Source organism: Talpa europaea (genome assembly GCF_964194135.1).
Source record: "Talpa europaea genome assembly, chromosome: 5".
NCBI lineage: Eukaryota > Metazoa > Chordata > Mammalia > Eulipotyphla > Talpidae > Talpa > Talpa europaea.
The window spans coordinates 43,821,200-43,842,486 of NC_140071.1; the positions used below are offsets into that span (position 1 = coordinate 43,821,200).

The window sequence follows — 21,287 nt, forward strand, 5'->3', positions numbered from 1 at the left end:
TGCAGCGCCGGTTCGATCCCCAGCCACAGGCAAGGGTCCCACATGGCGCCGCAGACCTCTCCTGCCGCATCCGCTGCTGCCCTCAGCAGTGTATTTCGCCAATCTGCCTGTTCTGTTCCCTGCTCTGGTTCTGGTGAATTCTCTCACCCTCCCGTGCTTCTGACTGTACCTAGTGCTTGTATAAATAAATTTTAATTAAAAAAAAAACAACTCTTCAAAGTAGCCATCTAAAGCTGAAGATCTCTGAGGAAGGAAATTTGCTACAAAATTTATTCAAGTCCTCTTTCCTCTTTTATACAAAACTATAAAACTCTTTATCTAGTTAACTAAGTGAATATGATCCCCATGTACTCTATACCAACTTCCTCAGTAAACTATCGGTCTGAGTCTATGAATATACTGATCTTGCAAAGTTGAAGTTCAACAATTTTTCTACAATGACCACTATAGAGCTTTCTTTTCCTCAGAACAGAAATTATGTCGGCTGTATCTCCTTTCCACAGTATTTATGGATTAATGATGATAATAATAGGTCATATTCTTAGCATCCACTCTGTGCCAAGCATTATGCTAAGTACATCACATGCATTAACTCATGCAATTCTCACAACCGCCCAATGGGGTATTCCTTATAATAGCACCAATATGGAAATAACCTTCCATATTGTGAATGAGGAAGTTGAAAAGGTCAAATAACTTGTCTTCTGTCACACTGATAATAAGTAGAAGAACCTGTATAAAAACTGAAATATTCAAGTCCAAGTCTATAGAGATTTTAGAAGAAAAGAGTACTTTATTTCCTGTGATTGCAAACAGAAAAGTGAGCACCCATCTTTCTGGGGGGTGATCTGCTCCTACTTAAATAATCCATGAATCCAGTGGGCATTTGCTGCCATGAGGAATAGCTCAAACCAGATTTGCCATTTTTGGAAATTGTTTTTCAGGGCCCAAATGGATATTTTGAAAGTGTTTAAAATATTAACTCTTTGTTTGGAGGGTATATTCATAGCTACCTCATCCTGGCCAGCCTCATTCAAATACAGTTTTAGTCAATTTTAGTCAATAAGATATTCCAAACAAATCTTGTTATCTGGTAAGATGAATGTTTGGCTAACACCAACTGGCAAAAATTTTGTAGTCCAAAATCCTATCTTCCAAGCTTACAACTGTAGGAGTTAAGGCCTTCCATGGATTCTATGCAGTCATTTGGGCAAATCTAATGAGCTTACAAAGAAAAGCCTCATCCTGCTGGCAGGTACTGCTGCAGGCTGCTTTAGACAGCAGAAATAATGCCCAGTCTTGGCAAGAATGGCAATCAGACTATTTCTGACCACACTCAACTTCCCCAGTGTTTAAAATGTATGTGCCAAACAACTGCCAGGAAAACCCACAATTCAGCTATATAAGTAACTTCAGTGTTTGTTTGATACAGGGCTCCAACCAGAAGCCTGGTTAGCATGAGAATGTAACACAATTATTAAGAACAATTGTGACCAATGTCAGTGGGCACTCAGGGAAATAGGTGCCCCCATACACTGCTGGCAGAGGAATTTTACAACTTTTCTGAAAATGGCAGAGGGTTAGCTAACAAAATCTTTAAAAATAAATAATATTCATTGACTCGCCAATTTTACTTCTAAGAATTTATCCCTAAGAAAATAATCTGACAGCCACATAAATTATATGTACTTATATATTACAAGGATCTTGGGAAGTGTTTATAAAACAATTAGGAAAGAACTCAATGGTCACAACATAAAATTGGTGAAAACAATGCCCTTACAATGGAATTCTTTGCAGACATCAAAAGAGAAATTTTGATGTATTTAATAGTGACTTGAAAAGATATCTGTGATTTAAATTTCAAAAGCCAGGTACACAGTATGATCGTGTGTGTGAATGTGCATGTTTATATATAATATATACTTATATGGGGATATATATGTAGCATACATGTGTAGTATGATATATATCTAGAAAGCGATGAACTTCCAGTTAGAGTGGTAACTTAATTCTTGAGATTATGAGTAATTTTTATTTTTCCTCTTCATGCTATTAAAATTATCAGTATTAATTCTTTGTTGCAAAAATGGTTATTATAAAACTATTAAATCCAGATGATCCCATTTTACTTCAGGATAGTCTAAGATAATACTGAGATTTATACATTTAGAATCATACAGAATCTCTAAGACCTTTCTTTGGAGCTTGTGTAAGTATAGGAATAGTGAAACTCAAATGCCTTTAGAAGACAAATAAGTGAAATAGGGTAGGAGACATTAGAGTGGGGAAATGACCATGACTAACTTTTAAGCACATACATAGTTCAAGTGCATTCAAATGAAAAAAATAAAAAAATTCAAAATGTCCTAAATACATTGGTAGGCTGATCTTAAACAGCAAACTGTCAGGATGGACCTTTACAGCGTAAGCTCCTCACCCAACCGACCCCCCCAACCCAGAATTACTGTTATTTTCTCACACAGCTATGACTGAACATCACACTCATTCTCATCTCCTGAAGTTGGTATAGATGATATTTATAAAGGAGACCATCTTTTTCATATTTGTAAAATAGCCTGTTAAAATTAAATACAAGAATAAAGCTTGTCTCTCATGATATACTTTTCAGCTTCCTTCCATAACAAAATAAAAGCAATGGATTTTATTGGCTTCCATTTTCTGCTGTTATTCTAGAAAGCTCAGGCACTTCCTTTAACCTAGGTATTTTGCTAAACTCTTGTTTCCTCACTATCACTTAGTTCTTACTTGCTTTGATGGTTATAGGGTATATAAGCATTAATCTTGAAATACTTTTAAAATTCGGATTGGACAGAGTGAAGTAGGAATTAATATACTGCACAACTAAAATCAGCATCTAATAAAATAATTGTAATGACTTGCACAAATTGTAATGATTTGCACTTTATATACTTTGGTATTATCGCTATTTAGTGGCCAGATTTTATTTTTATTTTTTTTTTAAAGATTTATTTATTTTTATTTTATACAAGCATTGGGTACAGTCAGAAGCGCGGGAGGGTGAGAGAATTCACCAGAGTCAGAGCAGAGAGTAGAGCAGGCAGACTGACGAAGTACACTGATGAGGGGACCAGCGGGCGGCAGGAGAGGTCTGCGCGCCATGTGGGACCCTCCTCCGGTGGCCGGGGAGCAGCCAGGGATCGAACCGGCGCTGCAGAGGCTGTGGGCAGCTTCGCAACCCAGCGCTCAACCGCTGCGCCACCTGGGAGGCCCTAGTGGCCAAATTTTAAATCGTGTAATACAGATTGAGCCAGCATGGAAAAGAACCATGGTAAAGAACAGGTGAAAAGAGAAGATGAAGGAGGAAGAAAGTGGAATGCAAAAACATGCAATAATTGTAGGGTGGAATATGTATGTGCAGCAAATATTGTGTAAAAGATAAGATAAATTAAGAGCATCTTTCTTAGGAAGCTTATAGGGGACTCAAATGTTATCTGGGTAAGTTGTCTCCCAAGTATGTCTTCATAGCTTGTCCAGGCCTCTCTACCTACCGCTGGCTGCTGCTTAACTGCCATCCACCAATAGCCTCTTTCTCAAAAACTGGAAATGAGAATATAAATATTCTTCAAACTTGAAGTTTTTGAACTAAGATGTTTATTAAAAATTAAAAATTGATGGTAGATAATTATCAAAATGAAATGTGCTAAGATGAGTAATATTAAAATTAATTATTAAATATTTTAAATGGTATCTTATTTTTACATTTATACGCTTCTTTTTCGGCATAAAATTCTAAGGATCAATGAAATGCTAGGAAATTCTTTAAAGAAAGTCTTTGAAACCTGGGCTGCAACATGCCAAAAAAAATGAAACTAGATCATTACTTAATACCATATTCAAAAATCAACTCAAAATGGATTAAAGTTTGGATATATGACCTGAAACTGTGAAGAACACAAAAGAAACCATGGACATAGACTACAAAAATGTAAAGGCATCAACTCCTATGGCAAGGGAGACAAAGCAAAAATAATCAAATACATAGATCAAACTGAAATGCTCTGTAGTGCAAAGGAAATTATCACAAAAATAAAGAGGACCTACTGAATGGGAGAAAATATTTACACACCAAACATCTGATAAAGGGTTAACATCAAAACATATAAAGAACTCATACAACTCAATAACCACAAAAAAACCCATAGAGGGCCTCCCCGATGGTGCAGTGGGTTGAGCGCAGCACTGTGAAGCTGTCCACAGCCTCTGCAGCACTGGTTCGATTCCCGGCCAGCCAGGGAGATACCCACATGGCGCAGCAGACCTTTCCACTCTCGCCCGCTGCTCCCCTCAGCAGTGTATTTCAGTAGATCTGCCTGCTCTGTTCCCCGCTCTGTCTCTGGTGAATTCTCTCACCCTCCCTCACCTCTGGCCTGTACCCCGTGCTTGTATAAATAAATAAATCTTAAACAAACAAAAAAAAACCACAAAGAATCCAATCAAAAAATGGGCAAAAATTCTGAATACACACTGCTCAAAAAAGATATACAACTGGCCTGCAAGCACATGAAAAAATGTTCAACTTCATTTATTATCAGGGAAATGCAAATCAAAACCAGAATAAGATATCATCTCACCCCTGTGAGAATGGCCTATATCAAAAAGACAGGAAACAAGGGCTGCTGAGGGTGTGGAGAAAAAGGAACTCTGAACACTGTTAGTGGGAATGTAAATTGGTGCTGCCTCTATAAAAATGGCATGGAGATCCGTCAAAAAAAATAAAAAATAGGACTATCATATGATCCAGCAATACCACTCCTAGGTATTTATCCAGGAAATATGAAAACACAAACTTGAAAAGGTACATGCATTCTTTTTTGTGTGTGTGTGCGTGTGGGACCCTTGCCGGTGGCCAGGGATCGAACTGGCGCTGCAGAGGCTGCGGGCAGCCTCGCAACCCAGCGATCAACCGCTGCGCCACCAGGGGAGGCCCAGGTACATGCATTCTTATATTCATCGCGGTATTTGCAATAACCAAAACATAGAAGCAACCTAAATCACCATCACAGATGACTGGATATAGAAGTTGTGGTATATATCCCCAATATAGTACTATCTAGTTTTTAAAAAAAGATGAAATTATGCCTTTTGTGACTATGAAAATGGAACATAAGGTGATTATGCTAAGAAAAATAAGTCAGAAAGTAAAATGATTTCTCTGATGTGTAGAATATAAATAATGAAAATAAATGAACTAACAGATCACAACAAAAATAACTCTTACACTCTATGAAAAATATGGTGGCTACCAAAGAGGGAGAGAGAATGTAGGAGGAATGAGTAGAGGGAGTTAATCTGATGATGGAAATGGCACTAGAACTTTGGTGGTAGTTGAGGTAAGGCTTATACACACATTGAGGTGTGAAGCTTGGAAAATTTTATAGTACTGTAAGGTTGTGCCACAGTGTATTTAACTATTTGTCTATTAAAGCACACCTTGCTAACTTCTATGTTTTGGTAATAATGAATAAAGCCACTATCAACCTTAAAAATTTATTTATAAAAAGGAATTCTTTCTATAAATTCAAGGCATGTACTGAGTCCAAAACATAAATTTGATGGTAAAAAGCTAAGCAATATTCTCTTCAACCAGATATATATACATATAACACATAACAGAGAACATAAAATATTTTTATATTTTATATTTTTATTATCTAGTGAAATAAATTTCAATTTAAAGAAGTCAATCCCAAGTATATACTATAACCAGTTGATTATAAGAAATATATTTTTTTGTCACGTATCTTGAGCTCTCATTGAAATGGAACGAAACAAAACAGGTAAGAAATTGATAAGACAGGAGCCTTAAATGATAAATCATCCACACACCCCTTTTTACTTAAACGAGTTAGTGATAAGTGGTCAGAAAACTTTAGAAAATAAAAGTGGGATGAGAAAGTAATATTATACTTACATTTATTTAAATGGCATTTAGTATGAAATAAAGACTTTCTAAAAACAAACCGAAGGTATAGGGCCAGCGACAAATATGAGAAAAATAAATGACTTTGTCAAAGATAATGGGAAAAAAGTTTCATACACTTCTTAATGTAAGGAAAGTGTGAGGAACAAACAACATTTATAAAAATGTACTTTTCCTCGAAACAAGAAAAGCACAATGGAGTATAAATGACAGTAGATGCTTCTGAATTGATAAAAATAATTAATATGCAAAGTGTGGTGCTCTGATGAGACATGGAACAAACCAGCAGTCAACAAATATTAAAAAAGTCACAATGTAGGTATAGACTAACAATCTAAAACTAATTACTAATAGAGACAATGAAAAATAGCACTGTCATTATTACCCTAAGATACCAAGGAAAGTGAGATACAGTGATAAAACATATTTCACTCTCCAAAGACAGGAAAGTGTGCTAGAATCCCTGAGTCCTGTTAAAACACTGGAAAACTTGGACTCAAAATCTGCAGGAGAGATACATTTACTTTGACACAACAAACTTACCCACAAAAGTGATTTATTAACATCCAGAATGACTACCTAGAAACTCAGAATCAACAAATTAGCCAAAAATTACAGGGAAAATAATCACATGATGTCTGCAGTCCCATTTAAATAGATCTCCACCATGAAAGAGTCTGCAAATGGAGCTGGCAGGGATTTTGAAGCAGCAGCAGCAATCCATAAAGGCTTCTTAATTTTCTTGTCATTTAGGAATTAAGCCACTTCCAGTTCACACAGATCCTACCAGGTGCACTAAATTGATGTCATTATGAGCCATCAGGAAATACCCACCGAGACTTATATCAACACGGAGAAGTTTTGTTAAACAGCTGTGTGTTTTAATTGATTTGTATTATTTAAAATAGGAACAGTTAAAAGTCAGTTATCGGATGTTGTGTAAAAGAGATGCCTAAAGACTCCAGGGAGACTGGGTTCACAAGAAAGCCAATCATTGGAACTTCACTGGAGCACTTAAGATTATTACTAGAGGAAGCACAATTAAATCATCAGTTTATCAGCCATCATTATAAATCACCAGGCAACATATCAAGCTTCATTATTTGAGAATCCTTAACCAGTGACTTCCTGCATCACTGAGAGTCAAAAGCAATCTGTTCACCAAAAGGTACCTATAGAGTTTTGTTTTTTGTTGTGTTTTGATTTTTTACCCTGAGAAATTTAACATAAAAATATAATACTGAAATTATCATTTCTACATTTTTTAGATATGCTGAAGTCTTCAAAATGAAATCAGTGGCATATAGGATATGAAAAATATGTATTGCAGAAGCTCTTCCTACTCCACTCCCTACAAATATTTTTTTCAAATCTGTAACCCTGTTTGTTACTAGTATACTTTTATAATATATAGTAGTAATTACAAGGTGCCAGAATATACAATATTATTTTAGTTTTACAATATTTACAGTTCATATATTATAAAACTTTCTTCTCCATATGGAAGCCACTAGCCACATGTGGTTTTTAGCACCTGATATATATTTACATACATACATACATATATGTTGGTTTACAAAATTGTAAATGATATAGAGGTATAGGATCACACCCTTTATGTTGCTACAACACACCCACTACCAGGGTACTGCAAGTTCTCCACCATTGCCCATTGAACTTCCTCCCCACTTTGTACTCCTCCTTCTGCCCCCATCCCCCACCTTTTGGTAGCTTCAATTCAATAGTTGGTTATTGGTTTGGTTTTTAACTGACCCTTCATTTTGTTTCTCTATATTCCAAGAAGAAGTGACACCATCCACAACATGAGTATGCCACAACTTGTCATAGCAAAAAAAATCAAGAAACCATCAAAGCTATTTGGGGGTATCAATATAATTAAAGAGCTAACTTAAAGAGACTTCACTGGCCAAAGATGAGACAAGCTGAGACTCAACAAAAATAATCCTTAAAATGAAATGAAATGCATAAAACATTTATATCCATGAGTTCATAAAGACACATTAAAATGACATTTTGGAGAACCAACTCATTATCTTGAAAGAATCAAGCATTTATCCTGCCTTTTCAATACAAACCACGACTCAGGTAACCAAGCTGGTGAGGGAAAATGTGTCACTATACAAGTAGTCCAACTAATGAATAATGAATGATAGAATTAGAACATCAGCAATTGCAACCCCTGAAGTATTAATGGATGCAGACGATAATCATCAATAGTCACTAACAACACAAAAAAGAATAACAGACATTATGTGCCTTCAGGAAGTATCTAAAACTACCCAGGAAGCATTTTTGTCCAAAACACCAAAGCTGAATCTGGTCAACTCTTAAAATCTAACTACCAATTCACAGAAATTATAGGAGGAACATACTAAACACCACCACTGAAATATAATTAGGAAGAAAAAAGTCCAGAGTACAAATACTAAAGGACAAACAACCTTATTTCTTCAAATAATCTAATATGAAAAAGAGGGAATAAGAAACTTAGATTCAAGGACTCTTAAGAGTGTATTAATATATAAACCACAGTTGGATCCTGATTCAATGAAACTAAAGAAAAAGGGAACAGTTGGGGAGAGTTACACATCAATTGCTTATTTAATGATATTAAGAAATGAACAGTTTTAGCTATGATAATAGAATTGCGATTATGTTTTTAAGGAATTCTTTTTTTTAATTAAGTTTTTTTATTTTGAGATAACGACAGTTACAGGTACTTGTCAGAAGTGATACAAAGAGATCCTTCATACCTTTCAACCAGTCTCCCCAACTCAACATCTTGCAAAACCATAGTACAATGTCACAACCAACATACTGACATAGATACAATCAGATACAAAACATTTGCCTTTATAACCACATTTCTTCTCTCCCTCCCATAGTCCCCTCTTAAGCCCCCAACAACCACAACTCCTTTCTCCAATCTTTAATTTTGTAATTTCAAAAACATTAGATAAATGGAATCATGCCCTGTGCAACCCTTTGGGATTGGTTTTTTTACTTATATTATTTTTTATTGCAGTAATGTTGATTTACAACACTGTATATGATTTAGAGGATTAGGGGCTCATACCTTCTCAGATACATTTCTACATAGTTTCTACATTTAGAATAATTATTCTCTGCAGATTCATATGGGTTAGTTAGCATATCAAATTGGCTCCCTCTTATTGCTGAATAGTATTCTGTGACAAGGATATACCATCATTAGTTTAGCCACCTATCCTCTGAAGGACATTTGATTTGCTTCCATTTGGCTTATTATGAATAAAATTCCTATAAACATTCATGTAGAGCCCTTACCTTTTAAAGATACATACACAAATATGAATGATAATGATGTCCAGGATTTGCTTTCCCCAAATTCCAGACTGGGTGACTTGCCAAGATACAAAATTGGCCATGAGTTTATAAGTGAATTATATACTTTTGTGAATGTTTATAATTTTCCATAATAAAACGATTTTTAAAGAAAGAAGAAAATTACTTATCTAAACACTACACACACACATACATAAACACATACACCTTCAGATGTAATTTTTTATCATATGACTTTAAACTGTGCCACGATCACAGCAGTCTACCCGAAACATAGAGCTGACGTCTTCTACTGATCATTATTATAACATTCACTCTGCCAATTTAGGCGGATCTAACCTAGGCATCTGTTAACTTTCTTTCCGGAGTTCTTTATTAGGCTGCAGGGTTGAGATAATAGGCAGTCCATAATGTACAGAAGCAGGTAAGTAATCACCATAATCAAATGTATGAGATTCATGAGTGGCTTGTCTTCAAAAGAGAAGGTTCATGTCTGACATGAACAGGTCCTTATCATCAAGACAAATGCTGAGAGAACAGAAGTGTGATTACTAAAGATGAAGAGCAACAAACTGTATGAGCACAATCAAGCCTGAAAATGAAGTGAAACGCATTTTATATTATGTGAAGGCTGCTTTTGTTTTTAAGCCACTCTGGAGGACAGGATATTATTATCATGTTCAGTCTGCAAGCTAATGGTTCTTTAGTATAATTTGCAAAACTTATCTGCTATTTGGTGCCACCAATATTCTATCCGCTCATTCTCCTCTCGTGCTATATCATATCTTCCCCTCCCCTCACTGAGAACACCTTATTTTTCACCATATGGGAAGAAAAAAGATCTCAAAGATCTCAAGGAAAGAGAGCACATAATGCCAACCTATTAATTAAACTGAGATTAAAAACCAAGACCTTCAAAGGAAATATTCCTTATGACTTTCAATTGCTAAGTACAGCAATGGCAACAAATGAGTTTTTCTTGGTAGGTGTTTAATGCCTGGACATGCACCAGAGTGATTCTAAAGTTAAAAAAAGTTTGTTGTCAAAGGTGGGATAACTGTGCATAGATCAATCCCAATAAGAAAAGTTCCAAAGCAATATCTAAATGTTATTGTTGTATTGTAATCTGATTATATTAAATGTCTTCCCTATTAAGTGGACTCCACACTTGGTTGTTACAAGTGGTAATAAGTGGTATGCTTACTGTGTTAGGATTTGATCTTTACTACTATATTATGATAGGTAGAAAAAAGATGCTCCATTAATTGGCTGTTATGTGATACTTAAATGCTTATAAATTGAAAGACTGGTCAATTCCATTAAAAACGATCAATGTACAGATTGGTTCATTTTGGTTGGTTTTGCAATACAGGAGCTCTATCAATGGAAAGAAGTCGATATGCAATATTATACTATGAAACCAAGAAAACACAACTGAGTTCAAAAATCATATGCATATGTGACAAGCAGAACAGAGATGTGTGGAAATTAAACCCAAAATAACATAAGACCACCAGGATTTGAGCTACAGGCTTGTACTGAGGAGATTAATAAGGCTGCTAGTAGCAGAAAAGGAAAGAATAAGAATTGGGCTCAGGGACTTAATGCAAAACATACTTGAGAAGGAGCAGAGGAAGGGCACTACAGTTAAGCATGTCTATGCTTTTAGAAGCTATCTTCCTGCTTCCTTGCCATATTCCTCAACTCTTACAACCAAACATTTTCTGGATCCTGTAGTTTCTGACACCACAGTATACATTTTTGGACAGTCTGTGGTCACTGACATAACACTGGAAGTTAAAACCCTTATTAGCACTCACCCTGACATACTTAAAGGTTATTCTAATTTAAAATACTTTGCATAAAATAAATGCTCTTGCCAAAAGCATCTATGACTGATTTGCTTATGTCTTATTACCCTTCTTCACAGCAAGTTCCCCAGTAAGTCTCTAGAACTGGGATTTCAGAGCGGCCTACTTTTATGACTGAGGTGGTTTCAGAGAAAAGAACATATAAAAGAACAAGTAAGAAATATGCAAACAGAACAAAGAAGGCAGGCATTAAACCAGGAAAGAATTTCAGGAAAAAAACAGTACAAGATGGGCTTGGGGAAATGAATAGCCATGTTTGGCAGTAGTTGAGACTGCATAGAGTGGAGGAGAAGAGAAGTTTGAAAGGGCAGGCTGGAGGCAGGGACAACAGTCACTGAAGTCCAGGCAAGGGTTTACAACACCTGCCGCAGGCACTTGGACTGCTATTGTAGGTTTGACCATAGGTAAGATGAGTGCAGCGTGGTTAAAAAAAATGTGAGTAATGGGAGAAAAGACGCAGAAGATCAGAGGTAGAAGGCTCTACTAATTGTTCCAAATGAGGTCAGAAGACTTGATCTAGGACAGTGAGAGTGGGAAAGAAAAGGAAAGGATTAATTTGAGGGACAGTGTGAAAGATACATACACTTAAACCTAATTTTGACCTCAATTAAAACCTAGAAAATGGTCATTTGCTGTCATCATTGAAGAACTACTTATGAGATGCTAAGGATTCTTCTGTTGATTAGAAGGTAAACTGTCATTATGATGATCGAACATATAAAAGGACATAAAAATTCTAAAGGTTGATAAAGTCAGTATTTAAAGGAGGCTTTGATTAAGCTTAACAGAAGCTGGGAAAAATAAAATTTCTGATACAAGTAAAAATTATTTTAAGGAGACCATGATTGGTTGCAAGGTGATGAGTAGTTTTAAATTTTTAAAATAATTAACTGCTGATTTTAGCAAGGCAGCAGTGATGACTTATATGATTGACAGATATAATTTTTCTACTTTTGCAGTTCTATTTTCTCTACTTTTTTCAAACTTCTATTGCAAACCTATTAATAATCAAAAGTTAATTTCTTCCCAAATATACCTATGAGTAAAACTGATATTACAGGCAACACAAGTTAAATTATCTATTTCTTAGTGAATATGTTTCTACTTCTATGAAATATTCTATGAAATAGTTTCCATTCTCATTCACTGAGAATAGAATTTATTTTTATTGAGCACCTACATTATGATCCATGCTGGTGCTGAGTGTACAGTGAAGACATGATCTGAACACCTAGGAGCACAACATATAGAGGAAAAACTAGCAAATGATTAGAAATAAAACCATCCAGGGCGTCCCAAGTGGTGCAGAGGGTTGAGCACAGCGCTGTGAAGCTGTCCGCAGCCTTTGCAGCATGAGTTCAATCCCTGGTGAGGGAGATACCCACATGGCACAGCAGATCTCTCCTGCCTTGCCCGCTGCTCCCTTCAGCAGTGTATTTCAGTCAGTCTGCCTGTTTTGTTCCCCGCTCTGTCTCTGGTGAATCCTTTCACCCTCCCACACCACTGGCCTATACCCCAGCTCTTGTATTAAAAAAAAAAAAGAAATAAAACCATCCAAATATAGAATTACAAATTGTGATAAGCACTATGAAGGAAATTACAGGGTGCTATGAGAGCTGATAACAGATGCTAAACCAAGTCTGGGTCTGGGAAGGGGATCTATTTGTTTTTAATGAAGTATTATTATTTTATCTCGTGTTAATTTTTCACTCAGGTGTGGCCACCATAGCTCTCCCAGCACCGAAGCACCCACAGTCCTCCACCACAGCCCATTGTGCTCCCCCCAACCCTGTTTTTTCCACTCCCCCTCCCCCTCCTCCCTGAGAAGGAGCCTTAAAGGAAACTATCTTGGAGTTGAAACCTGTTTGTATGGATGTAAAAGAGTGAAATAGGAAAAAGAGTAGGAAAGAGAGAACTAGAAGAAAAGATGAACAGAGGGAAATAATCACATATAATAAAAAGGAGAGACTCTCTAACCTGTTGGGTAATGGTGTCCCAAGGCCCCTGCAGCAGCCGTGTCTTATAGCACTCATGGACTCCTTCCCAGATGTCCTTCAGAGTTAAAGGTCTTCCATCTGAAAGTGTGGGGTAAGACTGTCAGTATTCTATGTGATAAAAAGATGCTTGATGTCTATCTAGAATGGCTAGAAAAATATGATTTTTTACAAAATCCTCATGGTTTACATATGAAAAAGTGTTCTCTCTCTCTCTCTTTCTCTCTCTCTATACACACACACACACACACACACACACACACACACACACACATATATACACACACATATGCATTACTATTTTCTACCTGAGGGAAATTTAAACATTTGAGTGTCTGTCCTTTATAACCATCTAGCAGTTAAATTATCTGCTCATTCATTGCCTCAAGAAATTTTACCAAATAAGAAAAATCCAAATGTGTGTTAGAGAGACTGACAGATACAAGCATAGACAAAGGTTCAGGGAGACACTTTCATATTCACAGGGTGCATTATAGGCACCTCTGAAGTCCTAATACTTCCTCTAATCCTCAAAATCATACACTTGTATCTGTCACTCTCTCATTGACTGAGTACCTGTAATGCTCAAATCACTCTGTTGGATACCAGGGAGAATAGAGAGAGGGAAAACATACAATTTCTTCAAATAAGGAGCCCACCATCTATCAGAGAAACAACAAGAAGTATATCAACAGTATATGAACCACTAAAACGCTTTCCTTTGGTCGATGCCAAAGGAAAAAGGCAATTATGTGAAAGTCCAGAGGAGGAGACATTAATACCCACTGCTTATGGCAAGTGAAAAAGGGGATAGTTAGGGGGTGAAAGGACAGGAGAAGGATTTGGCATATAGAGATTAGCAAAAGATGTAGTGAACACTCATTCTTTTTTTTGTTTAAACAACTCAATTATTCACCCTTATTCAGAATCACCAAAATAACCTATTTTACACAAAGACATGAAAATGTGGCGCAAGAAAAGCAAAGTGAACAAACAGATATTTAAGTTCAGAAAAGAAAGGAGGAATAGGGCATTAACTACAGACTTTCAAACCACACTTTGCTGGAAAGGTGGTCTTACTGCTAGAATTTAGTGCTATGTGGCCCAGTTAGAGCTACCAAATCCTCAGTACCTATGGGTATGCTCTTTCCCTTAGGCAAGTGGACAATATCACCTGAAGAAGACTTGTCAGTATATTAAATCACTAAATCAAAAACAAAAACAAAAACAAAAAATGTTGATCATCAAATGCAACAACACTTGGGGGAATAATCTACACACACACACACACGCACACACACACCCCAATTGAGTTACTGTACTCACTAAGATAGTATAAAGCAGACATGTGGTGTGGAAAGATCAGTAGATTTGAAGTCCAGGATAACCTTGAACTTACTCTCCACTTGACTACAAGATATTTTTCTTTTAACTTTACCTGTAAAATGCAGATAATAATCCTTTGCAAATCTTGTACTTCTGAGGTTTACATCAGTGAACACACCCAGGACCATGTCAGGCTTACAATAAGCTATCTCTTCCTGGCTCCCATTGTACATTCCAGTAATTCTCATATGTAAAGCTAAAAGATTCATTTCTTCATTGTTATTTCTTAGAATTTTCTCTTGTTTCTATAACATGCACATTGTGTTTGATATAATAATACACTAATACTGTAAGCAGGGCATTTCTCCTGTTTGACCTGAAAAGTTGAACTTTTCCTCAACCTTTATTTTCAATAAATAGCAATAGAATATTTTGATACATTTTCAATAAGTATCTTCATCTTGGCATTTATCTGACGGCAGGAGACTATTATCTTGTGATAAATAGTTTTATTCCATTGACATTTTCATGTCTGTAAAATGAACAAGATTTATTCATCCAATTAACATTTGAATGTCATGTTTAGTTACAAGTTAAAAACAAGCTGCCTTCGGTATCTGTGTTATATTGTTTTCTGAACACATTTACAGAGTAGGGCCAAACTTTGCCCTTAAGATAAGCTCTACACATCTTCAAGATGCATGTACTCACACGCACATGCACACGTGACTGCGTGTGTGTGTGTGTGTCTGTGTGTGCGTGGAGAAGGGAGTGGGAACTTAAGGACTTCAGTGTCAAACAGTAAATGAAATAGTCAAATTACAAAAAGATAATATGCTTTTAGAATAATTTTTAGATGTCCAAGTTAGAAGAAATCAAGTTATAGGATCATATAAAATGTTAAAGTGGGTATAATTACTAATTTCATAAATAAGGCAAAAATATATATCTACCAAAATTAGGCAGTCTGTTCACGTCAGCACAGAGGCTGGAATTCAGGTCTCAGGACTCTCACAATTCAGTGCTCCTCCTACTATTCCATGCTGCCTCCAAGGAGCAAGAAGTGGTGGGAGAAGGAGAGGTGATGTCTGTATTTCTACCAGGTCCTTGCAGCCCCAAGCCTCCCTCACACATTGCAGACAGTTCCTAAATCTATTGAATAAATGTAAGATCTCCCTTCTTAACTTTATTTTCTCTAGGACAAAGAAAGTTTTTTCACCCAAAGAGAAGAATGGTGGATGTAATATCTGGTACGTAATGATTTTTAATCCGTAGAATACTTTCATCAACAATCTAAAGATGGAGTAAATGGTTTCGATATTACCACTCTCAAAAACCTGCATACTCTGCTGGAAATATCTGTACAGATACAATAATCAGCAGCCTAGCAACAAAGTGGAGAGACCCAGGACAAATGGTATAGAATATTTTCACTATATTTGATGCTAGAGTTAAGAGTATATGCCATAAGTTTTCAGTCAACCAAATTTAAAGAAAAAAATCAACATCTTAGAATACGGGAATTAAAAAATGAAGTGATCAGCTTAAAATAGACAATATAAGGAGTTAAAAATAACTCCAAAACATAAAAAAGATGCATGATATTCCTATACGTGCGTTTGTAAGAATGCTAACTAACTGCTTGCTACAAAGAGAACAGTGTGTTCCAAGTAAATGGATGTGACTGCTTTCTCTGATGCATTTAAGCAACTGTTCAAAAACACATATGGATGCTGGTTATGCGTGCTTGTATGCACGCTACTTTGATAACGGTGTCAATCTCTCCAGTTCCGGATGACCATTTACACAACAGAAGATATGATTAATAGCTTTGTCTCTCACATGAGAAGAATGATTTAATGATGTATGATGTGAGATCTTCTGCCTATACCTTCATCCTTGGCTTGCTTCTTCATAACTCACACCTTCATGAGTAAAGACATACCAAAGTTTGTTTTGAGATGTTCTACACAAAAACAAAGTATCAGCAATATTGTCAAAACTGTCCCATATACTGTCGTCATTTGAAAAAATATTTTTAAATGACTGTAATGCTTAGTATTTCAAAAACAAAAAGGAGTCTTCAGAAAATCCACTGAAATCATTGAACTTAGTCAAACATAGAACCACATCATAAAACAACTTAAATATGGAGGAAATTTAAAGAATTTTATAACTTTGTACATATTTATTTATGAAAATGAGGCTCAAACATTTAACTTAAAAGAAAAATGTGGGCAGAAACAAGTGGTGAAGAGACATTATTATGTGCCTTCATGTTCAGTTCATCTCTTCAATCAGAAAGTTTAAACCGTGTCAAGATGGTCTATTTTATTCTATTTGGCCTCAGTCAGAGGAGACATAAGCACACTCAATCAACAACTCCCTAGTTTCAGACCCAAGGTATTCGATAGCATCAATTTTAACATGCTTAGAAATCTCATTAATCACATTGAGGCTGGAAAGCTCAGAAAAATCCCTCACATACTTGAAATACTGAGGTAGAAACCATAATAATTTTAGCAGCAACCTGCAAAGTAAGCACAGTAAATCATGGCTATTTATTTAATAAGTGTTAGTATACTAAGTGCCTACTATGTGTCTCTATTACCTAGAATGATAATGCACAATTGAGCCAACGTAACATTCTGTCAGCAACCTAAATGTCAATGACAAAAGAGAAAGAGACATTGGATGAAAAATAGAATAATTAAAAAGTACAATCTTTAGCAACTGCCAGTAGCATTTAATTTAACATTTTCATATAAAATCTCTCAATTGAATAATAACCTACATGTCAAGTAATCCATATATTACTCAAAATGTGCAGCTTTCTAAATTAAATTTCTCAGGGCTATTAGTTTTCATGAATCAAATAACAGCAAGAGATATTTCACTAGCACTACCTAACTAGTGCAAATTTGCCGAAGTCACCTTTATCCTATTGTGCATGGTTTCACTAAAACTCTGTAATTCCTAAAACGAAGATGAGAGAGTATAAATTATTTAGAATAAGTTTAAGAATAATGTTCTGAATGTGATCACTAGAAATGAAAAGGAAAGAGTGGATTTTTCACAATGAAATATGTCATTATTCAATATACTGTCTTCAAGAGAGCTTTGAAAGATATAAAAATTCATGTCATACTCCACAGTAAGGCAGAGATGATGCTCCACCAAAGGGGAAAATTCATTTTTGCTTCAGTGAGAAAATTACATTGTGATATGAAATGAGTGTTAATTGTTCATGTACATTCATATCTACTAATATGCTGGCTGATTGTATAATATTTATTTATACCTATATACATTTTTAACATAGTATATACTAATCACAGGAAATCTGAACGAAGATTACAAACATAAAGATTACAGCAAATTCTTTTTACTTATATATATAACATCAATTAATTATTTGAATTCATGTTTCTTAAATTTTGATTATTGCATCATGCAGGGAAGAAAATGGGCTACACAGTTTGAATCTCAACAGCCTAGTTTTCATATACCCTTGAATAAACAAGCTAATTCTTCTGAGCATTTGATTTTCTGTTTGTGCATGAGGACACTATAATAACAGCTGCTATCTTACGTGTTATTGTGAGGATCAAGATACATAACAGCATTATTGAGAGGTATGATGTGATAAGTCCAATTTCACATATCACCTCACATACCTCAAAACTCTGCGAAGTAGGTATCACCATTCTATCAGTTTTTTCAGATGATGAAAGAAACAAAAGAACATGTTCAGTAACTTCCCCAAGGCCACACAGTTAGCAAGTAGCAGAGTTAGGAATAAGAAGTAAGGGCCTCTAACTCCAGACTCCCTGCACTTAACATCACTACCTATATGTCTCTGTATCCAGGAACTCCTTACACACTACCAGGTGATACAGCAAATTAGCTGTGCTATTGTTGTTCCCATTAGTAGTGTCCACTAACACTGCCTACCCAGAGGTCTGGAGAATTTTGCTTTTCCTTTATTTCTTACTATGCCTGGCCTGTCCTTCCCCTCATCAATGCATGGACAAATCCCAAGTTTAGCCAAGGCCTCTTTTGAAGACCCAGTTCAAAATATCTCAGCCCTTTGAGGCCTGATGACAATTTCTGCTCCCCCTCACCCAGCTTTATTGTGATATAATGAATATAGTGTGTAAACTTAAGTTGTACAACATTATGATTTGATTTATATGTATCTTGGGAATGATGACCACAATAAGGTTAGTTAAGGCATCAATTGCCTTACATAGTTACCTTTGTGAGTGTCTGGAGGGGGCGGTCAACATTGAAAATCTCTCTTAAGAACTTTCAACTGACCATAGTTTCCATGCTGAACTTTCGATTTTTAGAACGTAGTCATCTTATAACTGAAAATGTGTACCCTACGACCAACATCTCCCCATTTCTCACACCCCCAGCCTGGCAACCACCATTCTATTTCTCTACCTGGTGCAAATTTTTTAACCTCTATTATCATTCTGAACATATCCTCCTTGTGACAATGTTTTGGAAACATCTGCATGCCTAGTACATAAGTATTTTCCAATGGTTAAATAAATGAACAAACAGCACTATTGCTAGAGCAAATAACACTGTTATTAAGAATAAAGACTGAATTATAATTTAACAACTGGTTAAAAGTTTTACATTTTTATTTTTTAAAAACTCAAATAAAAAGCCATACCACTAAGTAGATGAAGCTATAGTTTATGTGATGTTTCAATACCCAAACATACATCCAGTTTGGGAGAAAAATTCTCAAATAAGTGTGAAGGAAAGCCTTGTTCCACACCAGTAAAGCCAAAGAAAGTAGCTATTCCCTTATGTCATCTTTCCATGCCTTCAGTTGACCCTATGATTGATCCTTCCAATAAGTTCTTTTTCTGCTATCATGCTCAGTTTCCACTATTTGCAACCAAGAATACCTAAATAACATAGCCCAAATAAATGGTATAAAAATCCTTGCTTAATAATAATCTATTTTCAAATTTATCAACCCAAATGTTTAATATGTTAAATATTTTTTCTCTAATTTTGAGCATAAAAATAAATGTGAGCTGTCCTTTAATTACATTAGAAAGTTTATGTATGTTACAATCTATTTTTTTTAGAAATATGTCCACACATTAAAAAATTTTACAATAATACAAATGCTGCTATAAGCTCTCATTTAAATGAAACATTTAACCTAGTAGAAGTACTAGATTCTACTAGGAAGCAGAAGTTCCTTACAAGTCTCTTAACCAGAAACCATTAAAAGGGTAGCAACACTGGGTCCACAGAATACCCGGGACACCAACCCTAAGATATCACCACTCACCAAGAACTTGGAGAACTGGGCCTCCCTGATGGTGCAGGGGTTAAAGTCAGCGCTATCAAGCCATCGCCAGGCACTGCAGCACAAATTCGATCCCTGGCCAGGGAGCTAACCCATATGGCACAGCAGACCTCCCCTGTTTCATCCGCTGCTCCCCTCAGCAGTGTATTTCACCCAGTTCTGCTCCTGTCTCTGGTGAATCCTCTCGACCCCCCACCACTGGCCTATACCCCAGTTCCTGCATACATAAATAAATAAATCTTAAAAAAAAAAAAAAAGTGCCTCCCTGGTGGCGCAAGGGGTTAAGACGCAACCTATGAAGCTGTCTGCAGCCCCTACAGCATGAGTTCAATCCCCTGACTGGTCAGGGAGCAACCCACATGGCGCGCAAGATCTCTCCTGCCTCGTCCGCTGCTCCCTTCAGCATTATGTTTCGTCAGTCTGCCTGTTCTGTTCCCCACTGTCTCTGGTGAACCTCTCACCCCGCCCCCCCCACACACACTTCTGGCCTATACCCAAGCTCTTGTATGTATAAATAAATCTTTAAAAAAAAAAAAAAAGAGCTTCGAGGACCATATCATCAGATGACTGACTATAACATTGAGTCTGCTGGTTCTAAATCAGAAGACACTCCACCTTCAATCTTATCCAAAGTATGCTCAGTCTCTTAGGTTGGTATCCCAGGATTCAGCATTCTGGACTCCTGGCTTTCTTTACACCTTCATATTCCCAGAACCCACACCTTTGATACATACACAGCATCTCAACTACCCATCCAGCTTAGTCCCCTTCCCATGAAAAATGTAGTCTCCACCTAGCACAACTCCTAAGAGTTATGCTATTTCAAAGGAGGAGAAAAGCACTAAATGGTTATAGTTTCAAGTAGGATGCTGATTTCTTTTGCACATTAAAAATAAACTGTTTTAGTGCTATGCACAGAGTAGGCACTTATGCATGTAACAAACAGGGCTCATTTTGCCAAGAGTAAGCAAAGTAATGTTTCTTCCTTATGGAGAGCAAAACCCTCCATAGTCCAAGAAATCTATAGTAAGGTTTCCTGCATGAGGGAAAATGAATTTATGTATCTTTAATGCCCTCTTTTTTAACCTCTGGATCCACTTAAAAACTGTTGTTTTTTGTGATGTGGTGTTTTGTACTAACACAGATTAGGATAAACCTTTTGGCTAATTAGTTATTCCTATAGTTTTGTTTCATTTTTCTTCAGTACCTTTTCTTTAAGACATTTCAAAGTCAGGACTTAATTTTCAATGAGATTCTGTCCTGTGTGTGTTCTAACATAGCATCCTACCTCTAACCTAATTCCCCGCAATGTTACAAAGACTTACATGGCTCAACAAATAATTTTTATTGAATTTCTACTATCATTTGGACTTTCAGCTTGAATATATTTGTATTAGCTAAATAATTTTCATAATTTTTAAATAACGTTCCCTGTTTGTTCTTCA

The 21,287-nt window shown here is 36.1% G+C and overlaps 1 protein-coding gene across 4 annotated transcripts in view; it reads right to left on the reverse strand.

Moving 5' to 3' along the window:
- The window catches only part of ATG10 (autophagy related 10), a gene marked incomplete at both ends in the record, with an annotated part of 191,628 nt that overhangs the window by 44,042 nt on the left and 126,299 nt on the right, over positions 1-21,287 (reverse strand). For 2 of the 4 annotated variants that reach the window (XM_084233264.1, XM_084233261.1), the window contains one exon: positions 13,159-13,256. The exons of the other annotated variants lie outside the window; for them this stretch is intronic. In XM_084233264.1, coding sequence (XP_084089390.1) covers positions 13,159-13,256 — 98 coding nt within the window. The remainder of the gene's footprint in view (positions 1-13,158; positions 13,257-21,287) is intronic. 4 annotated transcript variants of the gene reach the window in all.